General features: G+C 42.0%; 1 protein-coding gene across 6 annotated transcripts in view; it reads left to right on the forward strand.

Annotated features, from left to right (window-relative positions):
- The window catches only part of NPRL3 (NPR3 like, GATOR1 complex subunit), a 50,146-nt gene that overhangs the window by 19,573 nt on the left and 9,742 nt on the right, over window positions 1–20,831 (forward strand). For all 6 annotated transcript variants that reach the window (XM_080557274.1, XM_080557275.1, XM_080557279.1 and 3 more), the window contains 6 exons: window positions 144–297; window positions 1,113–1,194; window positions 9,956–10,093; window positions 10,844–11,000; window positions 11,463–11,569; window positions 12,864–12,993. In XM_080557274.1, the coding sequence (XP_080413400.1) occupies window positions 144–297; window positions 1,113–1,194; window positions 9,956–10,093; window positions 10,844–11,000; window positions 11,463–11,569; window positions 12,864–12,993 (768 nt within the window). The remainder of the gene's footprint in view (window positions 1–143; window positions 298–1,112; window positions 1,195–9,955; window positions 10,094–10,843; window positions 11,001–11,462; window positions 11,570–12,863; window positions 12,994–20,831) is intronic.

The raw sequence follows: 20,831 nt of genomic DNA on the forward strand, positions 1-20,831 counted from the left end.
TCCATTCTTCATCCAGTTGCCAAAGAGACTGACTTCTTGTATCTGCTGAAGATAATTGCTTTGATTACTTATCCATCACTCTAGTTCCATAAATGTGACTGTGGCTGAATGACCAGACAGTTTTCCTTCTGTGTTGCCTGTAGGCCAATGCAGATCCATCAGTGATAAACTGCTTACACAACCTTTCCCGTCGAATCGCCATCGTCTTGCAGCATGAGGAGCGCCGCTGCCAGTACCTAACCAGGGAGGCCAAGCTGATCTTAGCTATTCAGGATGAAGTGTCTGCCATGTCAGAAAGTAAGTGTTGAGCTTAGCTTTGTGTACAAATGTATTTGTGCAGGAGCACTTTTTCAGAGAAGTGCTGATTGTGGCTTTTTCTTTTGTGGCTGGGATCAGTGTGAACAAGTTTTGGTGCTCTTTAGCATTCTTACAGCTTTTGACTGCATTTTGCCTCATCCAAGAACACCATCCCTGTGCAGAGATGTCAGCTTTAGAAGTGAAGTAATTTGGTTGCTTTCCTTGTTAGCTTGGTTCAGAGCAATCATTGGAGAGAGTGTACTGAGCCATCATGTTTGGATCTGCCTGTCAGGATGATATGGAGGAACTCATGTAGCTACTTCACCCAACCTAGAGCAAGTTTCCTATGCTCTAACACTATGTGTTTAGTTAACTAGACTTCTTACATGGAAATTTTACTTTTACATGTAGTTTCCATGGCCAACAGATTTTTATACACAGCGTTTTTATAGACCATGCTTTATGGCAATTTACTATAATAATATGCACCATCTAAGGTGAACTCTTAATGACACATCATCTTGCTTCAAGTATTGAAAATAAAACCTAGTATGTATAAAAACAAAAACACTTAAAATGATCACATGTCAAGTTCACAGGTAATGTGTTTAACTAAGTTGAGGATCAGAAGATGGCATTAATTCACTGTTATTATCATAATGGTTAACTTGGATTATCATAAAAGCTTTGAAATAGAAATGTAGATTAAAAAGATATGGATTCTGTGCCTAAGGTACTGGTTTTACCTAGAGGGGGAAAAGGAAATTCTCTCTGCTTTGAAATTGTTTGCTTTCTTGTTTTGAAATTTTCCATAGCCACAGAAGGGCCACAGTCACCTTTTCATCATATCCTGCCCAAGTGCAAATTGGCCAGAGATCTCAAAGAGACTTATGACAGGTGAGTAGGATTTCCTTCATAGCTCATAGTATGTTGCTTGTCACTGAAACCTCTTGGCCCTATTCCTTACGAGGTTATCTATCTCTTTATGCTGCTGACTCACTGGGATTTGGGTTTAGACGAGGTGGAGCAAAGTGGAGGCTAGGTGTCAGGTGAAATGTTCGCAGAATTGCTATCCTAATCATCACCTTGGTCTCCCTTTGGATATATTATGTTTCTTAAAAGTTGGTGATCTCTTGCAGCTTCACGATTTATTATTTTCCTCCTTGGCACAGAGGAACATAAAAATAAACGAATTGTAAAACTGAAAAATCTGAATATGAAAATATGAATATTTTATCTCTGTAGTAGTGCTCTAAACCTGCAGGTAAGAGAAAAATGCTGCATATAGCACTGATGGCAATGTTAGATACTGCCTTGGCTTCATTTGGTTACACTGTGCATGTCTGGACAGTGAATTTGGATTAGGTGGTGAGACTTTCAGCAGAATAGAAAGTGTAACATGCTGTTTCTTGATTGGATTAAAGGTTCTGGTGAGGATTTCAAAGGAGCATTGAGCTAGTGTTGAATTTCAGCAGGAGTTGGCACCCAGCTCCTCCAGCGTACTGCTTCAACAGTATGTCGGTGCTGACTCGTCATGCAGAGCAGACACCTTCATTCAGGATATGCACTTGGCAGGAGAAGGACAGAAGATAGAAGGGTTTGGTGGGGTGAAGGATGAGCCCCTTGATTAGTGTGTTTGTCTGGACTTAGGAAAACTACTGTTGAGTTCCTTTGTTGACTGTCAGGTACAGTGTATGATCTTAGACCAACTCTTTAGCTTCCCTAGGTCACAGTTTCCCTTGTTCAAAGGGAACAATCACAAAGACCTGGAAGGCAAGGCACTGAAAACCTAGATAATTTAACGATTGCAAAGCACATTATAAAACTTCTAATAAGCTGTTTTAACTATGTTCAAGAGCTGTGAATTTCAGGCTGTTTGGAATGAGTGTAGCATATTGTTCAATAAGATTCTCACAAAATGTATACTAAATTTTAAAATAAGGCTTTTTTTTTTTTTTTTGCGTAGCCTGTAATTCTTATATCAAACTTTTCACTTGCTTTTTATGTTTTTCTGTTCGTCTCAGGGTATGAATTCATGACTGGGCAAATATTGATCTTGTTTCCAAACATTTTAGTGACACAGTGACATCTTGTGGCATTTAACTGTGACTGGAGGAACATACAGCCCAAGCTCATGGAGTAATACTACTGTCCTTCCATGAAATAAGGAGTAGACTGGCCATGGAGAAACACACATTGGTGCCGGCTCCCAGATATAAAATAAAGCAGTCTCCCTTATTTAGGCATTGTGGGTGGGGGAGAGGGCGTGCATGTCATATTTTGACACTATTTTGCATGGCATTGTCACAAGAAAATTAAGAATTAAACTGTTGGTAAAAGGATAAATGACTTTGCATTTGATTAGTAAGCTCTCTTTGAAGAGTCATTAACAGTGTTAGCTGAATGGGTAATAAGGTGGTGTTCTGCATTTTCCATTAATGCTTTATATGAGAAAATAGGAAATATGCTTATTACACCTGCAGGCAGACAGGGTGAGAGGTGCTGCAGCACCTTGCAGGGCAAGCATATAACTAAAATAATTTTTTGGTCAAGTAGAAGAAACTGTCCAGCACTGGAGGGACAGGGACCTGCTGGAGCAGGTCCAGAGGAGGCCACGAGGATGGTCAGGGGGCTGGAGCACCTCTGCTGTGAAGAGAGGCTGAGGGAGCAGGGAGTGTTCAGCCTGGAGAAGAGAAGGCTCCAGGGAGACCTATTGTGGCCTTTTAATACCTAAAGGGGGCTTGTAAGAAAGATGGAGTGAGACTTACAACAAGGGCATGTAGTGATAGGACAAGGGCTAATGATTTTAAACTAAAAGAGGGTGGACTTAATGTATCAGGAAGAAATTCTTTATTGTAAGGGTTGTGAGGCCCTGGCCCAGGCTGCCCAGAGGAGCTGTGGGTGCCCCATCCCTGGCAGTGCTCAAGGCCAGGCTGGGTGGGGATTTGGGCAGCCTGATCTAGTAGCAGATGTGCCTGCCCATGGGACTAGGTGATCTGTAAAGGTCCCTTCCAACCCAAACTATTCTATGATTCTGTGATAAGTGCATGCAGTGGCAATGTACTGGTTTAAATATATGGGCATTTCTGGCATAGCCTTTGGCATAAGGAAACATCATAGTTAGGTGGAGAGGGCACTTTGAATTGCAGATGGGAACCCATCTCTCCATCTGAGATTTGCTCAAGCCAGCATTTCCTAGTGCCTGCTTGTTTTGGAATTCCAGTCAAGTGCTTCTTGAATTACTGCAGTTGCTTCAGAATTGCTGTCTAGCCTTTGGTTTCCTGTAGATGGTGCTGAGGTATTTCAGGCAAGACCCAACATGTCCCTTAGTAAGTTGGTTTGTAGTAAACCATGAGTGTACGAATCTTTTTATAGCACAATGTCCTTTGCATTTTGAATGAAATGTCCTGATTTTATAAGGCAGTAATCAGTAGCCAGGCCATTTTGACTGTAGTGCTACTGCTGCTGTTATAACTGAGTGTTATTAAACTGACAGTTTGGAGGTAAACAACAGCTAGTTCCTGGGACCTTCTTGACTAACAGCTAAAACCAGATGTTTCTCTTCCATTAGTTGCGAAAACAAGTTTGAAAATCTTTTTCACCTTCCCCTCAGAGGAAGGGGAACCTTTACTGGTTTTACAATGGGGGTCTCCTATAAGCCAGCGTTCAATTTAAGGAATTAAGACTACTTTCACCAATTGTTATCTACAGAGCAGATAATTTGTTAGCCTGATGATAGCTAAGTGCCCATCTGTTTTTTAGTAAATTTCTATTAGCTTTATATTAGAAGAAAATTGAAAATATGATTTTTTGGGGGGAGGAGAGGATTGGTTTTTGTTTATTTGTTTTTAATATACAAAGAGCCTTTATACATTTTAGCCTAGTGGGATTTGAACTGACTGGTGGATCTAGCCTATCTCATCACCTTAAGGAGAAGAGGAATAATTATATGAAAATTAATGAATTATTATGTTATTTATATGACTGTACTATGACATGTAAGCCAACTACAGTTAGTTGACCAAAGGACAGTGTGTCTTTTACAGGGAAGCATAAAACTATTTGAAAGCTCTAAATAGTCACAACCTCTAGCAAAAATAAACTCAAAAGCTACAAGCTCACCCCTACAAAACTAGCAAACATATTATTAATATATGGTGTAAATAGGATAAACATAAGATGTGGTGTGTGTGTAGGAATTCATAACCAGTTTATAAAAAGTGAGGTGGGATTGTCTGCGTTTTGCTGATAGCTGTGAAAAAGAAGGCTGGAATTCTGTAGGATACTGGCCAACTTTAAGATTCCCATTTTGGGGGGAGTAGATCACAGTTGCTATTCAGGGCAAAGCATAAGAACAGAGCAAAAGAGCATTGATATTCCCTAAAATATTCCACAGCTTCCTGCAGCTTGCAGCTCTGGAGGTGCTTTCTGTATATTCAACAGCCTTAAGCTGATCTCATTTCCCGAAATTAGTTCACTCTCCTGCAAGCCAAAGTAAATATTTAACAACCACAGCATCCTCTGATAAGGAGCTCCATGGCTTAACTGGTTGCTCTGTTTCTTTCTGTTTCTTTTTGAACTTTGCTCCTCCTCCCAGTCTCATTAGATGTATCTTAGGTCTTACACTGGAGAGACAGTGAAGAGCTTTTTACTGGTTACTTCTCCCTGATTCATTTTCAGATTACTACAAAATCCCGTCAGTATCCTAATCCCTTGCTATGTATCCCTCAGCATTGCTCATCGTGTATCATCTAAGCAGAGATTTCCAACAAAAAGTGTTGAAATTAAGTTTTCATGAGAGAAATGGAACATCAGTGAGGATTTAATGGACGATTAGAATATGGAGAATGAAGCCATTTTTACCCAGTTACTTGTGATGTCTGTGGGAATCTGCATTCATACCTGTGCTGTTCAATGTGTTCATATTGATAACTGGCCTGGAAAAAGGGGCAGTGTGTGAAGTGACAAAGTTTACAGATAATAGCAAAGGGAATAAAAGTGCAAATAGATGAGGAAGATTTGAAGAAAGGTTACTGGAGACCAATTGATCAGCAGATGAAATTCACTATAGTTAGATGTAAAGTAATGCACATGAGACAAAACAAACCTTATATAATATATAACTGCTCTGAAAAGGGCTTTTGGAATTATAGCAGATAGTTCAGTGAAAAACCTCGGGGTGCAGTAACACTGAAAAAATCCCTATAAAACGTGAAGAGAAGTTGGGAAAGGAGCAAAGAAGAAAAGAGGTAATCCTGTACATTTCTTGTATATCTACCATGCCTTTGAAATCTTTGTGTAATTCTGTGTTTCCTGTCAGGGACTATTTAAATGTGTCCCTGAGCCAGAGGTTCATGGTACAGTGCTGGCCAACGCAGTGTTCTCACCTTCTGTGGTCCCACGTCTTCCTGGTGCTGGACTCGGGGTGGGATAGTGAGGTCTGTGCTCTAAGTTTGCCTTCAGATTTGATCTGTTCACTGCTGCTAGATAAAGATGATTCCACTTCGGTTTCTAACTGTGTTTCAGTCTCTTTAGGATAGGATCAGCATAGCAGAGCTGGTGCCACATCTTTTGAATAAGGACATCGTGTTATAGAGTTACGTGTGCTCATTGAGCATGGATATCACCACTTACACAGGACTGTTTGCTCCACAGTTTCAGTTGTTTGAGAAGAACAAAGTCGAAGTGTAGCTAGGTGACTCTGTAATGCAACTTTGATAACTTATAACCTGTTTTCTTGGTACTTTCTTCTGTTGCCAGTTTTTGGTGTTGTGCTTCTGTCCCTAAAGAAGGAAGCTTCTGGGTGTGCATGGTCCCCAGCCAAACAACTGGCAGCCAGCTCATGGGGATTCGTGAGGCTTACAGTAAAAAGCTTGCTAAATAGATGACTTTGTGGGGAACAAATAAAAATGAAAGCAAATGCGGATCCAAACTTCAATTTCACACAGTAACAGTGTGGCTGAGGCCGGAGGCCTCCCTGGGCCCATCTGCGCCCCCCAGTGCAGGGGGCCCAGGCCCGTGTCCAGGTGGCTTTGGGAGATCTCCAAGGAGGAGACTCCACAGCCTCTGTGGGCAACCTGTGCGGCTCCGACACCCGCACAGCGCAGAAGTGCCTCCTGGTGCTCAGAGGGAGCCTCCTGTGCTCCAGTTTGTGCCCACTGCCTCTGGGCCTGGCCCTGGGCACTGCTGAGCAGGGCCTGGCTCCATCCTCTGCACCCTGCCTTCAGGGATTTGTAGGCATCGGTGAGATCCCCCTGAGCCTCTTCTTCTCCAGGCTGAGCAGTCCCAGCTCTCGCAGCCTCTCCTCCCAGGAGAGGTGCTCCAGTCCCTTCATCATCCCTGTGGCCCTACATTTGACTTTTCCCAGTACGCCCAGGTCTCTCTTGTACTGGTGGGCCCAGAACTGGGCACAGCACTCCAGGTGTAGCCTCACCAGAGCTAGGCAGAGGGGAAGGATCACCTCCCTTGACCTGCTGGCAGTACTTTCCCTGATGCAGCCAAGGGTACCGTTAGTCTTGCAGCAAGGGCACAGTGCTGACTCTTGTTCTACTTGGTGTCTACCAGGACTCTTAGTACCTTTTCTGCCAAGCTGCTTTCCAGCTGGGTGCCCCCAGCATGTGCTGATGCTTGGGGTTGTTACTCCCCAGGTGCAGGACTTTGCACTTCTCCTTGCTGAATGTCGTGAGGTTCTTGACAGTGCATTGCTCCAGCTTGACAGGGTTCCTCTGGATAGCTGCATGGCCCTCTGGTGGATCACACTTCTCAGTTTTGTGCCATTTGCGAATTCAATGAGGGTGCACTCCACCCCATTGTGCAGTCAGCTTTCTGTGACTTTACTGTGTTTCATGAATCCTTGCATATATCTCGGTGAAACTAACTGATTTTGACTGGCTAAGTGCAGTCACATACATTGTTGCTGGTGGATGTAGTTTGTTCCTAGCCAGATTATTAGAGACTTAAATTATTTTCCATCCACAAGGGGAGGAGTGAAGGAGAAATCATTACATAAAGTTAGCTATAGTGAAGGTTTGAAATTGAATGCAAATGTAGAAAAATTAAATTAAAATTGAAATCAGAACTCAAAATCTGTTTTTCTTGTTGTCTTTAATTTTAGGCTATTGTCGTATAATGCAACGTAGACAAAATTATGCTGTGGAGAATGTAATTATATAATTAAAGCTTTTGCCTTAATGCACTTGGACCAAAGAATGAAAGGAACCAAACATATATTTTTCCTGAGTGTTAGAGTACACAGGGAGAATATCCCTGCAAATGTTTCATATTTTCATGTTTCTTCGCTTCTTTTTGGTAACCCATTTTGACAACCACACTAGCTTTCACATAGTCTCTTAACTCATTTGTGCAATTGATCTTTTTGTCATGTTTTCTCTTGTGTTTGCCCCCGTACATAGTGTGGATAACTACTGCTTCAAGGTGCCCTTTACCTTGATGTATTTTAAGATAATGCAGCTTTCTCTGTCAGTTAGTGTGTGTCTGGTGGGTTAAGCAGTGTTACTGGAGTTGCAGCAAGACAAACTGAGGTGTTTGCCATGCTTTGCATGTTCCTTCAGGGTTTGTAGCCTCTGATCAGATGTGAGATGCTAGCACCAGAGAGTGGGTTTAGCTTTTCAGGGATTTTTTTTTTTTAAAGGAAAGCATGTATAGTGTTTGTTCCATTAACATTTTGGAAAATAAATACTTCTCAGTGTTCAGTGCAGGATCTGAGAACAAAACCATGGCCTCTGCTTTACAAAAGCTTTGTCTACAGTGAGATTTCATGTAATGAGTCTGATCATGCAAAAGGCAGGACAGGATCTTGTTTGTGCTCTCACCACTCTGTTGTGGTTTGGTGAATAGTTACACTGGCAGCCAAAGCTACCAATGCTTTTGTTTTAAAGCTGAATTTTCTGATCTCTCTAAACTCCTTATACAACCAGATGAACTTGAAGAAGAGCATGTTAGTTTGTGGCCTAAAATTAAGCGCTAGGTGTAAATGTTTAAATCACCACATAAAGAGTGTTCAAGACACGTATTCACTCTCTGTCTGTTCCTGGCATGTTTTTAAATGTGTTTTGAGCAGAGGGGAAATTATTGGGTTTTATCTACACAAAAGCTATATTACAAGTCTCAACACACTCAAATTTAAAATTTAGACTGGAATTTTTGCAAACTTCAGTTTGCAAAAAAAATTTGCAAACTTCAAAATACTGTTTTGTTTAGAAAAAAAAATTTAGAACAAACTCTAAAAGTAGAGGGTGTCTTAAGGGAGCTAGAGGTTTTATCGTCTGAAACCTAGCCTGTAAAGTTCTATCTGTGATTCTATGATCTATAGTTACAGACCTATGTGCGTACTCCTTCTGATGGATCCCAGCCAGCTCATCTTTAGGAGTTGGTGCCATGGGGTGATTAACATTTTGAGGACTGGGTTTTGTTCTCAGGATGAAACGTTCTGGGGACTGGGTTTTGTTCTGAGGATGAGGTTTGAATTCAGGCAATATTCATTTAGCCTCTGATGCACTTTCCTCATCTTGGAGGAAAACAGCCTGTAGGCATCTTGAGAAGTTCAGCTCTCCAGTGTAGACAAAGTTGGCTTTGGCTTAAGAATGATTAAGGAGTTTTTTGTGTCTAACTCCCTATACATGAGAAGATGTTCTGGGCCTTGCCTCTTCCTCCTTGCTCCGTCCCACAGTCTCCAGCAAAGCTGTTTCCAGGCCTGTGTTTCATGTTGTCAGACTGTGCAGTGTTGTAAAAATTTGCATGGGGGCACTGGCTTAGTTCCTTACAGTATCTTGCCCACCTGTACCCATTTTTCAGCAGATACAGTTACCTACCTAGCTATGTTTCATCTTTTGCTTAGATTTACAGATTCCTACTTCCATTTCTCTATATCGTTTCTGACTTGATTCTGTTCATTGCTGAAATATCTGGAAGTGTCACTACCCAAAGCAAGCCCTATAAGGTATCTCAGTTGTTTATCATACGACTTATGAATCAAAAGATGCCGGTTATGTTTGTGATAATAGGTGCTCTTGTCTGCTTTGTGGAACTGAGATTTTGGCAGAAACTACTTTTTGTGGTTCGACATGCTTTTGAAATGCAGGAGTGAGGGCAAATAAGGCAAATACTTATCCCAAATGGAAACTTTGCAATTCTGCTTTTCAGCTTGAGACACTTTTCTTGGACGTATATATTTAAATCTCAAGTCTCTGAACTGTTTTATGGATTCTGAACAAATGGAGCTTTTTCCAGAAAGATGGAAAATGGTGGTGAAAACATTGTGCCTTATTTATCTTTGCCCTTTCCATCTCTGGTCTAGGGAATTTTTTAGTGTAGTGACCTTGCAGGAGACCTTCAAGTGACTGTGCTCTCTTGAGATACTGCTGCAATGTTAAGAGCAGAGGGAACTGACAGTCAGTGGGACATAGTCTTGCAAATTTCCCCAAAGCCTCATAATACATAATGTTCTGTAAGTACATGTTAAGGAATCCCTTGCAGCCAGGAATCATCCATCTCGTCCTCAGCCAGTCTGGCGGTAGACATGGTACACTCACCCTTTTCTTGCCCTGCTGTGATTCCTGTGCAGAAATGAACCTGGACCACTGTTTTCACTTGGTATACACTATAAATGCTGTATGTATTTATTTTCTTCCCATTATAGTCTCTGTACAACGGGAGTGGTCCGATTACATATCAACAACTGGTTGGAAGTGAGTTTCTGCCTGCCTCATAAAATCCATTATGTTGCAACAAACTTTATTCCTCCAGAAGCAATTGAGAGAAGCCTGAAATCTATCAGGTAAGAGCAAGTCCTTCAGGCTGCGGTCTGTCCTTTTGCCAGGTCCAAGTATTATGCTGCAAATGATTGTAGTGGCACAGCTGGGGGGATGAAAGGACAATGAGTGGTGGGTGACTGGGGCGTGAGCTGAGACAGGACTCCCTGAATCTTACGCTGAGGTATCGTGCTGCTGCTGTGTACATGGTGGTGCAAAGCCACAGCTTTCATGTTAACGTAAGGTGGTTGCACTGCATTTGGTAGGCAGTGCTGCAGGAGAGGTCTGCACTATTTGCATTCAGAGAAATCGTGTGTTCATTTTAATCTGTTCACGTGGGACTGATCTTTCTTAAAGAGGAAAGAGAGCCTACACCCTTTGATGTCTTATTTCTTGCTCTCCATGTTTACAGTTTTTTACCTGCAAAACTAACTCACTCCTGCCTTCTTCCTCTCTTCTACTTCATTCTATATTTCAGTGATGCAAATGTGCAATTTTCAGTCAAATTCTCTAGGGTTAATTGTATGCCAGCACAGCGTCGTCATTTTTTCTGTAGTCATTAGGGCATCCAGTTATCATATAACCCTCTATCCCCATTTTGTGGGGAACATCTTATCTTGTAACATAAAAATAATCTTACTCTGAATCCAGTTACAGCAAAAGGATGATATTAGAGTGTCATTTTTACCAGATGAGGTATCATGGTCTGGGAATAACTAAACCTTCAGGAAAAGTTGCAGTTTACTGTGCATATATATTCCTTTTTTTTTCTGCAGGCCTTACCATGCCTTATTACTTCTAAATGATGAGAAGTCATTGCTTAATGAGCTCCCATTGGACTGCTCTCCTGCCCTGGTGAGAGTAATTAAAACTACCTCTGCTGTGAAGAATTTGCAGCAACTGGCTCAAGATGCTGACTTGGCATTGCTGCAGGTACGGGGAACTGTAAGCAGTAGCTGAAATTCTTTTAATTCACAAGACATTTTCGTTCTTCGTGCCAGTGGGTTTCGGTGGTATATGAGCATGTTAGTTTTTTTTCAGTGTGAGCAGAGTGCACAGAGAAACCTTGAGCCTTAGAGTATGGGGGAAAGATGGGTGAAATGAAGATCAGTGGTGCAGTGATGGTGCTCAACAGTCCTGCATCCAAAGCTGAATCATAGGTTGCTGTGGAAATTCTTAACCTTGTCAAATGCTTTTTGATGTGTCACATGTTATTTAAACCCTGAACTTATTCTGAAGGCAGAGTTAAAAGATGGAATATTTTTCTTTCATTTCAGCTCAAACAAGACTTTTTGGTCGTCTGACATGACTTTTCTGTCATTGTATGGAAGTACTGCTGAGATTTTGAATTTTGCTTTTTTGCTGTCCTAACTTTTCCCTGTTTCCTTAATGCAGGTTTTTCAGCTTGCTGCACATCTTGTTTACTGGGGAAAAGCAATTATTATTTATCCGCTGTGTGAAAACAATGTCTACATGCTTTCTCCAAATGCCAGTGTCTGTCTGTAAGTAGAAGGAAGATCAATGATCGTATTAAGAAATTGGTGAGAAGTGCAGATATTCTTTCTTTCCCTGTCTGACTAGGTAGAGGGTGGATCTTTCTTTGTGTGTGAATTTGTTGCAGTTGTGCAGAACACTAATCATTACGTGTGCTGGAAATTGCGAAGCCACATACATTACGTGTGCTAGAAATTGCAAAGCCACATATGAGTTTGTCTGAGGTAAGGAGCAGTATCAAAGCAGTTCAATATGCTTCTGCAGTGATGTGGGACTTGGAAACAGTATTTACATTGTGATGCTACTCTTAGTGTGTCCCATACTTTAGTACATCACTGTGTCCATATCAGAAAAGGTTGTGTGACTCTGAAGCAATGTGGAAAGACTTAGAAAGCTTGATTAAGTTAAATCGATGAATATTTCACGGGACCGTCTGGGTATCTGGCACACAGCATCACCTGAAGAGAATCAAATTAGCAAGTCAGGGTAGTGTTGCCGTCAATATTGTATTGTTTCATATGATGGCATTTCCACTTACATGCCTTTCAGTAGACTGAAGGTAATGCAGATAGTCTGAGGGAAGGTAGTGGCAATCAAGGAAGATATGGAGGCAGCAGTGGATATTTTTGCTCTGCTGAAGATTGGCAACTTTTTCTGGGCTAGATTTTGAGATGTTTTTAGAATCCGTGTTGGAACTCAGTTATAGGAAAATACTTTTAGGTCAAAACTAATGGGATGGAAGTATAAAAATAGTCCTGAAAGGGACCTTGAGGTCATGCACGAACAGCTGTGCCTGTGTCATATATGGCAGTGCTGTTCTTGAAGACAAACAGTTTTCTTAATATTTAACTTGACTCTCCCGTACTTGTAATCAGTCATATTGTTTTCCTTGTTCAGCACAGGCAGGGAGAGCAGTCACATCTGCAGCTGCATTTAGCTTGTTTGAAGATCGTGCTTATATACTGCCCATCCCCAGTCTTGTCTTCTCGTGACTGCCCAATCCCTGTTCCTTTGATCAGAGACTGCACAGGTCTAGGCTTTTTATCATTTTTATTTTTCTTCTCTGGATTCCCTGCACACCCTGAGTAATACAGTGAAGCTGAATGTAATGCCAAGATGAAAATACATATTCTACTTGGTTACTTAAAGCAAGATGCAACATGCCGTTAAGTACCCTTACTGTGTTTCTAGATGATAGAGAATATTTCGTTTGGAATTGACACTTAATGTAATGCTTAAGTGGATAAATATTACACTGACTGGCAATATAAAACTGATTTCTGCCTTTACCTCTTTCTGTAGTTACTCTCCATTAGCAGATGCGTTTTCTTGTCAGTTCCGGGGCCACAATCTGCCATCGATGCTTTCCAAGTTCTCCCTCCCAGTGTCACTCTCAGAGTTCAAGAATCCACTTGCACCGCCTGTTCAGGAGGTGAGATGGGGGAGCATGCAAGAGCTGTTTGGACAGCGTATGGTTGCCCTGCTAAGGAGAAAAAGGACTGGTGATGCTTCTGGAGTACCTGGTTAGGAACTTGCTACTGTAGGCTTAGAAGTTGCCACTTACTACATTTCCAAATGTGATTTGTTGTTTCATATCCATGTGCCAAAAAGCTGAGGGGATTTTGAAGATGAAGCTGTGTGGATGCTCTGTGGTAGCAAAGCACATTCCTAAAAGAAAAATCAGAATGCTTCTTTTCCTTGAGTGATGTAGTATGGAAGAAGAGTGAAGGCCTGTCATAAACTGTAGGGCTTAATGCAAGTTTGTGGATTCCGCACAATCACATTTACTTTTATTATATCCCATCTGGTTTTAAAAGCAAATTGTCTATTCACTTGGCTTTTGGTACAAAACTGGAATTGTTTAAAGGCTATTGCAGGAAGTAGATTCAGCAGGTAGTCAACAGAAGCCCATGTGTTACAACATCAGCATTTTGATGTTCAGATTTGGAATAATAGCATATTGATTTTCGATTTGTGTACTGTTATTTTGCTTGATCATGGTTTGCAGCATTTCTGGGAACTGGTGAAACGCAAGAAAGATCTCAGTAATGTAAGACCTCCAGGCTGACACTGTTACATTCCCAAATGAAAAAACCTCTGAACAATCATTGTGGCAAAGTGAGCACAGGCAAATTTTTTAACTGGTATCTTGTAGTGCTGTTTGCTAGCCTTTGTACTTTGATGACTTTCTGTTTATATGAAATTAGTCACTGTTCGAATACCTAGAAGATTAACATCAACTGAGCACACAGACACAATTGCGAGAGAAGAATTTGGCATAATTACAGGTTGGCAGAGATAATGATCAGAGATAAAGGTAACTACTTATGTAGCTTCTAATCCCCATAGTATATACTGGTCAGCTGCCATCTTTAGAGGCAGGGGAAGAGCAGTGACTACTGTTTTGGCAGTACTTTGCTGTAGCTGCAGACAAATCTCTGTCCTGAAAATTGAAGCTGAATCAATAGAGTTAATTTTATTTTAGCTGCAGTAGCTTTAGGAGGCATTTTTACTCTCAGTACTCCTTTTAAAATTAATTACCTGCTTTAAGACTTTTCCTTCAATACTTCTGGTTGTTCTCAGGCATCTTACTTTTGTTTAAAATACATAAGTAAAATCTGCCACTCACTACTATAGTTATGAGGAAAGCCTTGAAACAACAGTGCATGTCAATGTTTGCCAGAGCTGTTGGAATGCTAAAAGGGCTCTTTTAGGTTGTGCATCTTTGCTCTGATGCTCACCTCTCCGTGATGGGGCTCTGAAGGTCAACAGCATGGGTGGTTTTCCTCATCCTTTTGGCATGTGTTCATGCACTGAGGATGAGGACGATGCTGTGAAAAGCTATGGAAGTGCCTCCTGCAGTCTGAAAAGGGGAGGTGAGCTTCTGTGGTTGTGGAAGACTTGGGACTGCTTTGGCAAGACGTGCATGAGGATGAGCAAGACAAACCATAAACCAGTGGGCTGCTGTGAGAGATGGCTAGCTTTTTTTTGCATAAAGTTAAGCATGCCAGTTCTTGGAGAAGTTTGAAATGGAGAGATGTTTTTGTATAATTATGTTCCTGTAGAAAAGGTACATTCTTCTGCTTTAATGTACCTTTATAGAATTCCTGGTAGTATTTTGTTAGGAACTAGCCTTTTAAGAGAGATGAATCCCATCCCTATCCTGGGGTGGCCAGGCTCCAATTGTAATTAACAGAGATCTAGTCAATAGAGCAAGTAATCTGATGAAACGTGGGTGTTCTTTTTTTCTGCTGTGCAGCAGTAAAGGGTGCTGCACTCTGAACTGTAAATATTGTCTAATTGTGTTTTCTTTGCCGTTGAAAAAAAATTAACAAAGTTTGGACTTTTCACTGTAATTTTGTCCTTTTTGTACATTGGAGTCGATGTTTTTTAATTTGTAGTGTAGTTTTTTTTTTAAACTTTGAAGAAATTCACTCATGGTCATATCTTGTGCTTTTCATCATGCTGACTGTACTGTCTCTGTATTTCTGAAGGTAGTCTGTACTGAAAGGTCAGTACTGTGGGAAGTCTAATTACTGGTTACCTGTGAGAAGAGGCCGACCCCCAGCTCCCCACACCTTCCTTTCAGGCAGTTGTAGAGAGCAATGAGGTCTCCCCTGAGCCTCCTCTTCTCCAGACCAAACACCCCCAACTCCCTCAGCCGCTCCTCACAGGCCTTGTGTTCCAGGCCCTTCACCAGCTTCGTAGCCCTGCTCTGGACACACTCCAGGGCCTCGATGTCCTTCTTGTAGTGAGGGGCCCAAAGCTGAACACAGTACTTGGGCAGTACGTTGCAGTTGAACTCTTCAGCAGTTTAATATCTGTCCTCTGTCAGTGGTCTTGTGCTTATATTTGCTGAGCTGTTGGTCTTTGGGTAGGGATCTCTCTGCTAGCTTCCCTTTTTGTCTGATTAATCTGCCTTGCTTGGATAGCAGTGTTGCAGTAGCATGAGGATGAGCCTATGCCTACAGCTCAGCTGATATAATGATATCTCTGTGCTGCCAAGAGGAGAGGTGGCCCCGGTTTTCCTTTCTACTCTCAAGTGTGTGCACACATGCCTTCCTCCTTTCCCCCTTTCCTTTGTGCTGGTGCTCTGGCTCCTGTCCAGCTTGACTCTATTCACTTAACTTGTTTCAGCCATGCTGGTTTTCTGCCAGGTTAGCAGGTGGAATTTGCTCAGGGGATCGGCAAGATCCAGGACTGGCACGGAGCAAGGAAGGCACTTTTGCAGCAGGGGATGTGAGTGAGGAAAACAGAAGCAACTTCCCTTTTTTCACAGTGGTGGTCTGTCTGTTAGCAACACTGTGCTGTGTAGTGACTTCCAGCAGTCCACTCCAACCTGGGATTGTGACCCAGGCAGCAGCCAGTTTAACTCACGCTGCTGGTACTGGATCCCACCAGGGTGTAGCCATGGGTTGAGGAGATCCTGTGAGTTGATGTGGTAGCGTAACTCATATTACTTTTTAGCATTTTTACTGGAAGAGAAGCAGTTTGCATCTCCCCCACCCCACCCCCAACCCCAAGAAAGCTATTCTTCTTTTTGCTTCCAGTGACTCTGGGCTCTTGTCCCAGTGCTCTCCTCTTGCTTGTGTGGCACGGCACTGGTGTGACTGCGCGGTGGTAGACCAGAATGGAGCACTGTGGTTGAAAATTAATCTGGTGTTTTGCTGGAACGGTATACTGGCTGGGATGGAGTTAGCCTTCCCCACAGCAGTCCACACAGTGCTGTGCTTTGTGCTTGTAGCTAGAACAGCATTGATATCGCATGTTCTTGTTACTGGGAAGAACTTAGCCGCATGTGTATGTAGCTTGTGGGCAATGTTAGCTGCTTGGACCTGCAACTATCTATCTTGATCAAGCAGGTTTGAGGTTACATACAGAAGCTAAGGGTCTCAGTAAGCAGATTAAAATTTAATCTCAAAGCCACTTCTGACGCTCACCTTCCTGTTTAGTGTCGTTCTGTTTTCTCTTGCCTTAGAACAATGTGATTTCTAAAGAATATAGCAAGCTTTTCTGCTGATAAGAGAATCTGCCCCTCTGATTTGCACAGGATTGTTTGTAGAATTACCAGCTTTTTGCTCCCATTCTTGTTGATAAGCTAAGATGCCTTTTATCATTGTGGTGGCATTAGCTAAACGAAGTGAAGAGCTGTAAGCTTTGAGTCTAGGTCCATGTTCAGTTTATCTAAGATTACAGTCTTAAGGTGTAATTCAAATTCCTTTTTTTAAAAAAGGATCTGAATATAATCTAAATCAGGTTGTACATTTGTAGATAGATGCTCTTTCTCAAAAGTTGTAGGAGATAAGGAGACACAGCCTAGATTCATTGCATACAAAGCAACTGGTTCAGTTTTGACAAAGAATACAAGTGTCTGTGTGCAGAGAACACCCACTTATGGCAGCCTGGCTCTAGGGTGGCCTCATGGCCTTTTGGAAGAATATTCTTGTAGAATGTTGCAGAGCAGCAACGCCAGTCCTCTGGTCGTGTCCCTCTATGCTGGTGCAGGAGTATCAGGAGCAGATTAAAACTTATGTGAGTATACCAGGCATGTGCTGGACAACTGCAATTGCTGCATAGGAATGTTTTAATTCTGCTTCTCAGTGTAAGGTTTTCTTTTACAATATCGAAGTTTCTTCACCCAGATACTCTGTGCTAGGTTTCTTGGCAAACCAAGGAAAAATCATAATGCTTGTGACTTCCCTCCTCCATGCCTTGTAGCCTCAGCTAGTTCAGCTGTTTGAGACGAAGATTTAACATATCTCTGCACTGCCCTGAGGAACGAAGATGGACTAGCAGAGGGGATCTTTCCACCCATGAGGTAGAAGGGATGCACCTATGTGAATTAGACATCCCATTTTGTCCCTGCATCCCCTTCACTACAATAGTTCCTTATTATAATACGCAGTTATTATCGTAGTTAACTACTTTATCCTTGATGGGGCTAGGATAACTGTGGAAAAAACAGATATGGAAGTATGACAGCTGCCAGTGAACAGAACATGCATGATTAGTTTTTCAACTTTATTTGAATAAAGTCAATCCATACTGTTGGGACAAAGGCACCAGCAGATGAGGCCTCTGCCTTACACATGCGGAAAACGTGCCATGCTTTGTGTAATGGCACAGTGGAAAATGAGCGTGTGTGTCAGAGGATGGGAGTGGGAGGAGAACTGCATGCTGAAAAGGCAGTTGTCTTCTGAGAAATGGACTGCAAATGGCACTGTTCTGCTGGGCATCTGGAAGGCATTAAGAGCCACAAGAGCTTTTGTTGGCAGAGGTATGGAGACAGTACGGTTTTTCAGTGTAGCAGGTTAAAAAATATGGCTTTCTAGGCCTAAAGGGAGGGAATGGTTAAGCTCTCTTGGTAAAGTGAGAATTCAGAGCTGTCACATAATGATCAAAATGGCAATATTAGACAATCATGTTTTATCCTTCATTAATAGGGGTCTTCTGAGTTTTTTTAATGCAAAACAGGAAAAAATGTAATAGATTTGTTATTTGTAAAGCAGGATGGTTTGAATGATAAAAGAGCTTAATGCATTTCAGCAAACATCCATTTAGCGCAGTGACCATGCAGGTGCTACCTTACCGACACAGAGTGACGCTTAGTTCTCCAGTCAGACCATGAAGAGCGTGTGTCAAATTAACTAGATAATCCAGACTGGAAAAAGGGGGCTTACACATTTCAGCAGGCAAAATGTGCTGGTTCTTAACTAAGAGGATATCCTTGGGTAGTGAGAAACACTGAGCTAGGATTTGGGTGCTTCTGTGGTGCTGTTTTCTTTTCCCTTTCCTGAACATGTTGCTAATCCCTGTTTTCTTTAGCTTTTTAGGCCTGGGAAAGAAACAACCTTAAAGAATCTGTGCAGGAAATGCATTTTATTTAACATATTACTGAACAGTTTTACAAATGCTCCCTTTGATTCACAGAGGGAAGAGAATAATGAATGCTAAATCCTGTTCCTCCAGGACCTGGGTCTGAGCTTTCCTGAGTGTCTCAAACTGCCCAGATGGGCTGCCATACAGTGCCCATCTTCTCTGATTTTATCAGTAAACACAAAGCAATGTATTGTTACCAATGCCTTCCATGCTGTGGTGCATACTCTAATTTGCCCAGGTCTGCTGTGCCATGACAGGGGCGAGGAAGGGGATGGCCACGGGCTGATCTGTGCCAGTGGGAACGATGCAGATGCTGCAGCTGACAGAACCCCTCAGACTGGGGAGAGGGGAAGTATGAAAGAAATATAAGATGAAATTTAGAGTTGATTGTTAAATTAAACAATGAAGAATATTGCCTTTTATATTTCTGTCATGGTACTGGTGTTTCAGCCAAAAAAAGGCTGGCTATGGCTTCCGACAGTCATTCAGTGACTGAGTGGAGTCGGTGCTGGGACTGAAGCATACCCTTTCCTGGGAAGTTTCTCTCAGCCTTTTTGGCTTCAGGAAGAACCCAGCTAATCCAGCAGACTGAGACCAAGCATGGAGATAAGCCTGTGTCCCTGAGGGATGAAGAGCATTTCCAACAGACAGAGCAGCACAGATGGTGCGGGGAAGCCCTCTCTCCTGCAGACCTGTCTGTAAACTCCATCATAGCTCAGGAGGAACAGATGGAGAATGGATATAAATTTTGTGTTCATGTCTAGAAGAGCAGGCAGCAGAGTATTAGCAAAGCCTCTGCCTTATCTTATCTGTGAAAATACTTGCAGCTTTTGGTAAGAAATAAGTTTAAACCTGGAAGAAGTATTTTTATGTACATAAGACAAAGTGGAAAAAGTGTTGGGGGTGTATTAGCAGTGATGGCACAATACACACAACTTAGGGCATGGTGCCTGCAGTAGGTGCTTCACTGCCTGGTCTTTTTTTTAGGACTGGATTTTAAGAGACACCAAATTCCCACTGAAGTCAAGCTTATTAGAGATAACTTTCAATGATCATTTTCTTTTACCTAGAGGTGGTTGTTCAGGCTCACTTCAATACAGAATAACAGTTTCCTCTAGTTGTAGAGTTACTCGCTATCTCCAAGTCTCCCACTCATGGCACAAAGACATTAGGCAGTCATCGTTTCAGGAAAGTGCATTATAGTTGTAAATCTTTACCACCACTTTTGCCTGGCTTCTTGTTCCACTGAGCCATGGCTGCTGTCTCAGGGGTGGCTTTCTCTAGATATTTGCATAAGAGGATTGGAGCGAAGGTGTGTATGCAGAATGGGAGAGTTCCCAAGCATACAGGGCTGCAGCAAAAACAACTGGCTATTTTTGTAATTTACAAAATTACCAAAGTGGCCTGTGGAGGTTGGTCTAGGTCAGGCCCTACACAGCAGATTCTGCAGGTCTGGCAGAGCCTGTCTTGGTGTCTTCTTGAATTTCTTTGGATTTTTCTGAGGTTATTTTGGTCTATGAAATCTGCAGACCTCTTTAATTTCACATGAAACTAGGTAATCAGATGCCACTTCATGCCAGCAGGTAGGAAATTTAAGTAAAACATAAGAGAGATCTTTACATCCAGGCCTGCATCTGGAAGGAAGGTTTTTAGCAACGTAATCACTGGAGTAAGCCTCTTCTTTTTACAGGCTGATCTCAGGTGTTAGCAAAATAATATGCAAATGTACTTGCTATCTTCTGCTAATTTTCCCTTCTCTAGATTTTCTTTTAAACATATAAAATTAATTACACCTTTTATGGAAAAGATGTGTGGAAGGCAATCCCAGATAAGATGTTTTAAGATTAAAATCCATTCAGCCTCAAAAAGTGGTAATCCCTGAAAAGACAGGGTGTGGGTTTATCTGCAAGCAGAAGATGTTTCTTTTGTGATTTGATAGCAGAGAAGGAACTGAAAATTAAATGAATTATGGAAAAAGGATGATTATGGAGGCTGATGAACTTCATTCTGGGGGCTTGTATTTGAGATTTGGCCTGTTATCCTGATGATTAATACAGCAGAGCTAGCTTCCTTCTTAGAGTCTGAGCTCATTCTGTATGTGTTTCTCTCACCAAAACAATGTTGGTTGCTATGAAATCCCCAAACAGCTTTTGTCAGTGAATCAGTGTTTTCAGAGCTGTTAGCTATGGGAAGGGTTGTCTATAGTGAAATGAAAGGGCTTTTTGTGTAGAAATTCAGACACGATGATGGGTTTTGAACGCTCCTCTAAAACTCCTGAAAGTAGGCCATGCCAGAAACCTACCAATGTTCCTCCCTCATTCTGCCTGCTGCTCTCAGCATCGCTTTTGGGACATTGTGCTGCTTCAGCTGCTGCAACACAAAGGTGTTTTG

This window comes from Anser brachyrhynchus, assembly GCF_964034855.1.
Source record: "Anser brachyrhynchus genome assembly, chromosome: 15".
NCBI classification, from domain to species: Eukaryota; Metazoa; Chordata; class Aves; order Anseriformes; family Anatidae; genus Anser; species Anser brachyrhynchus.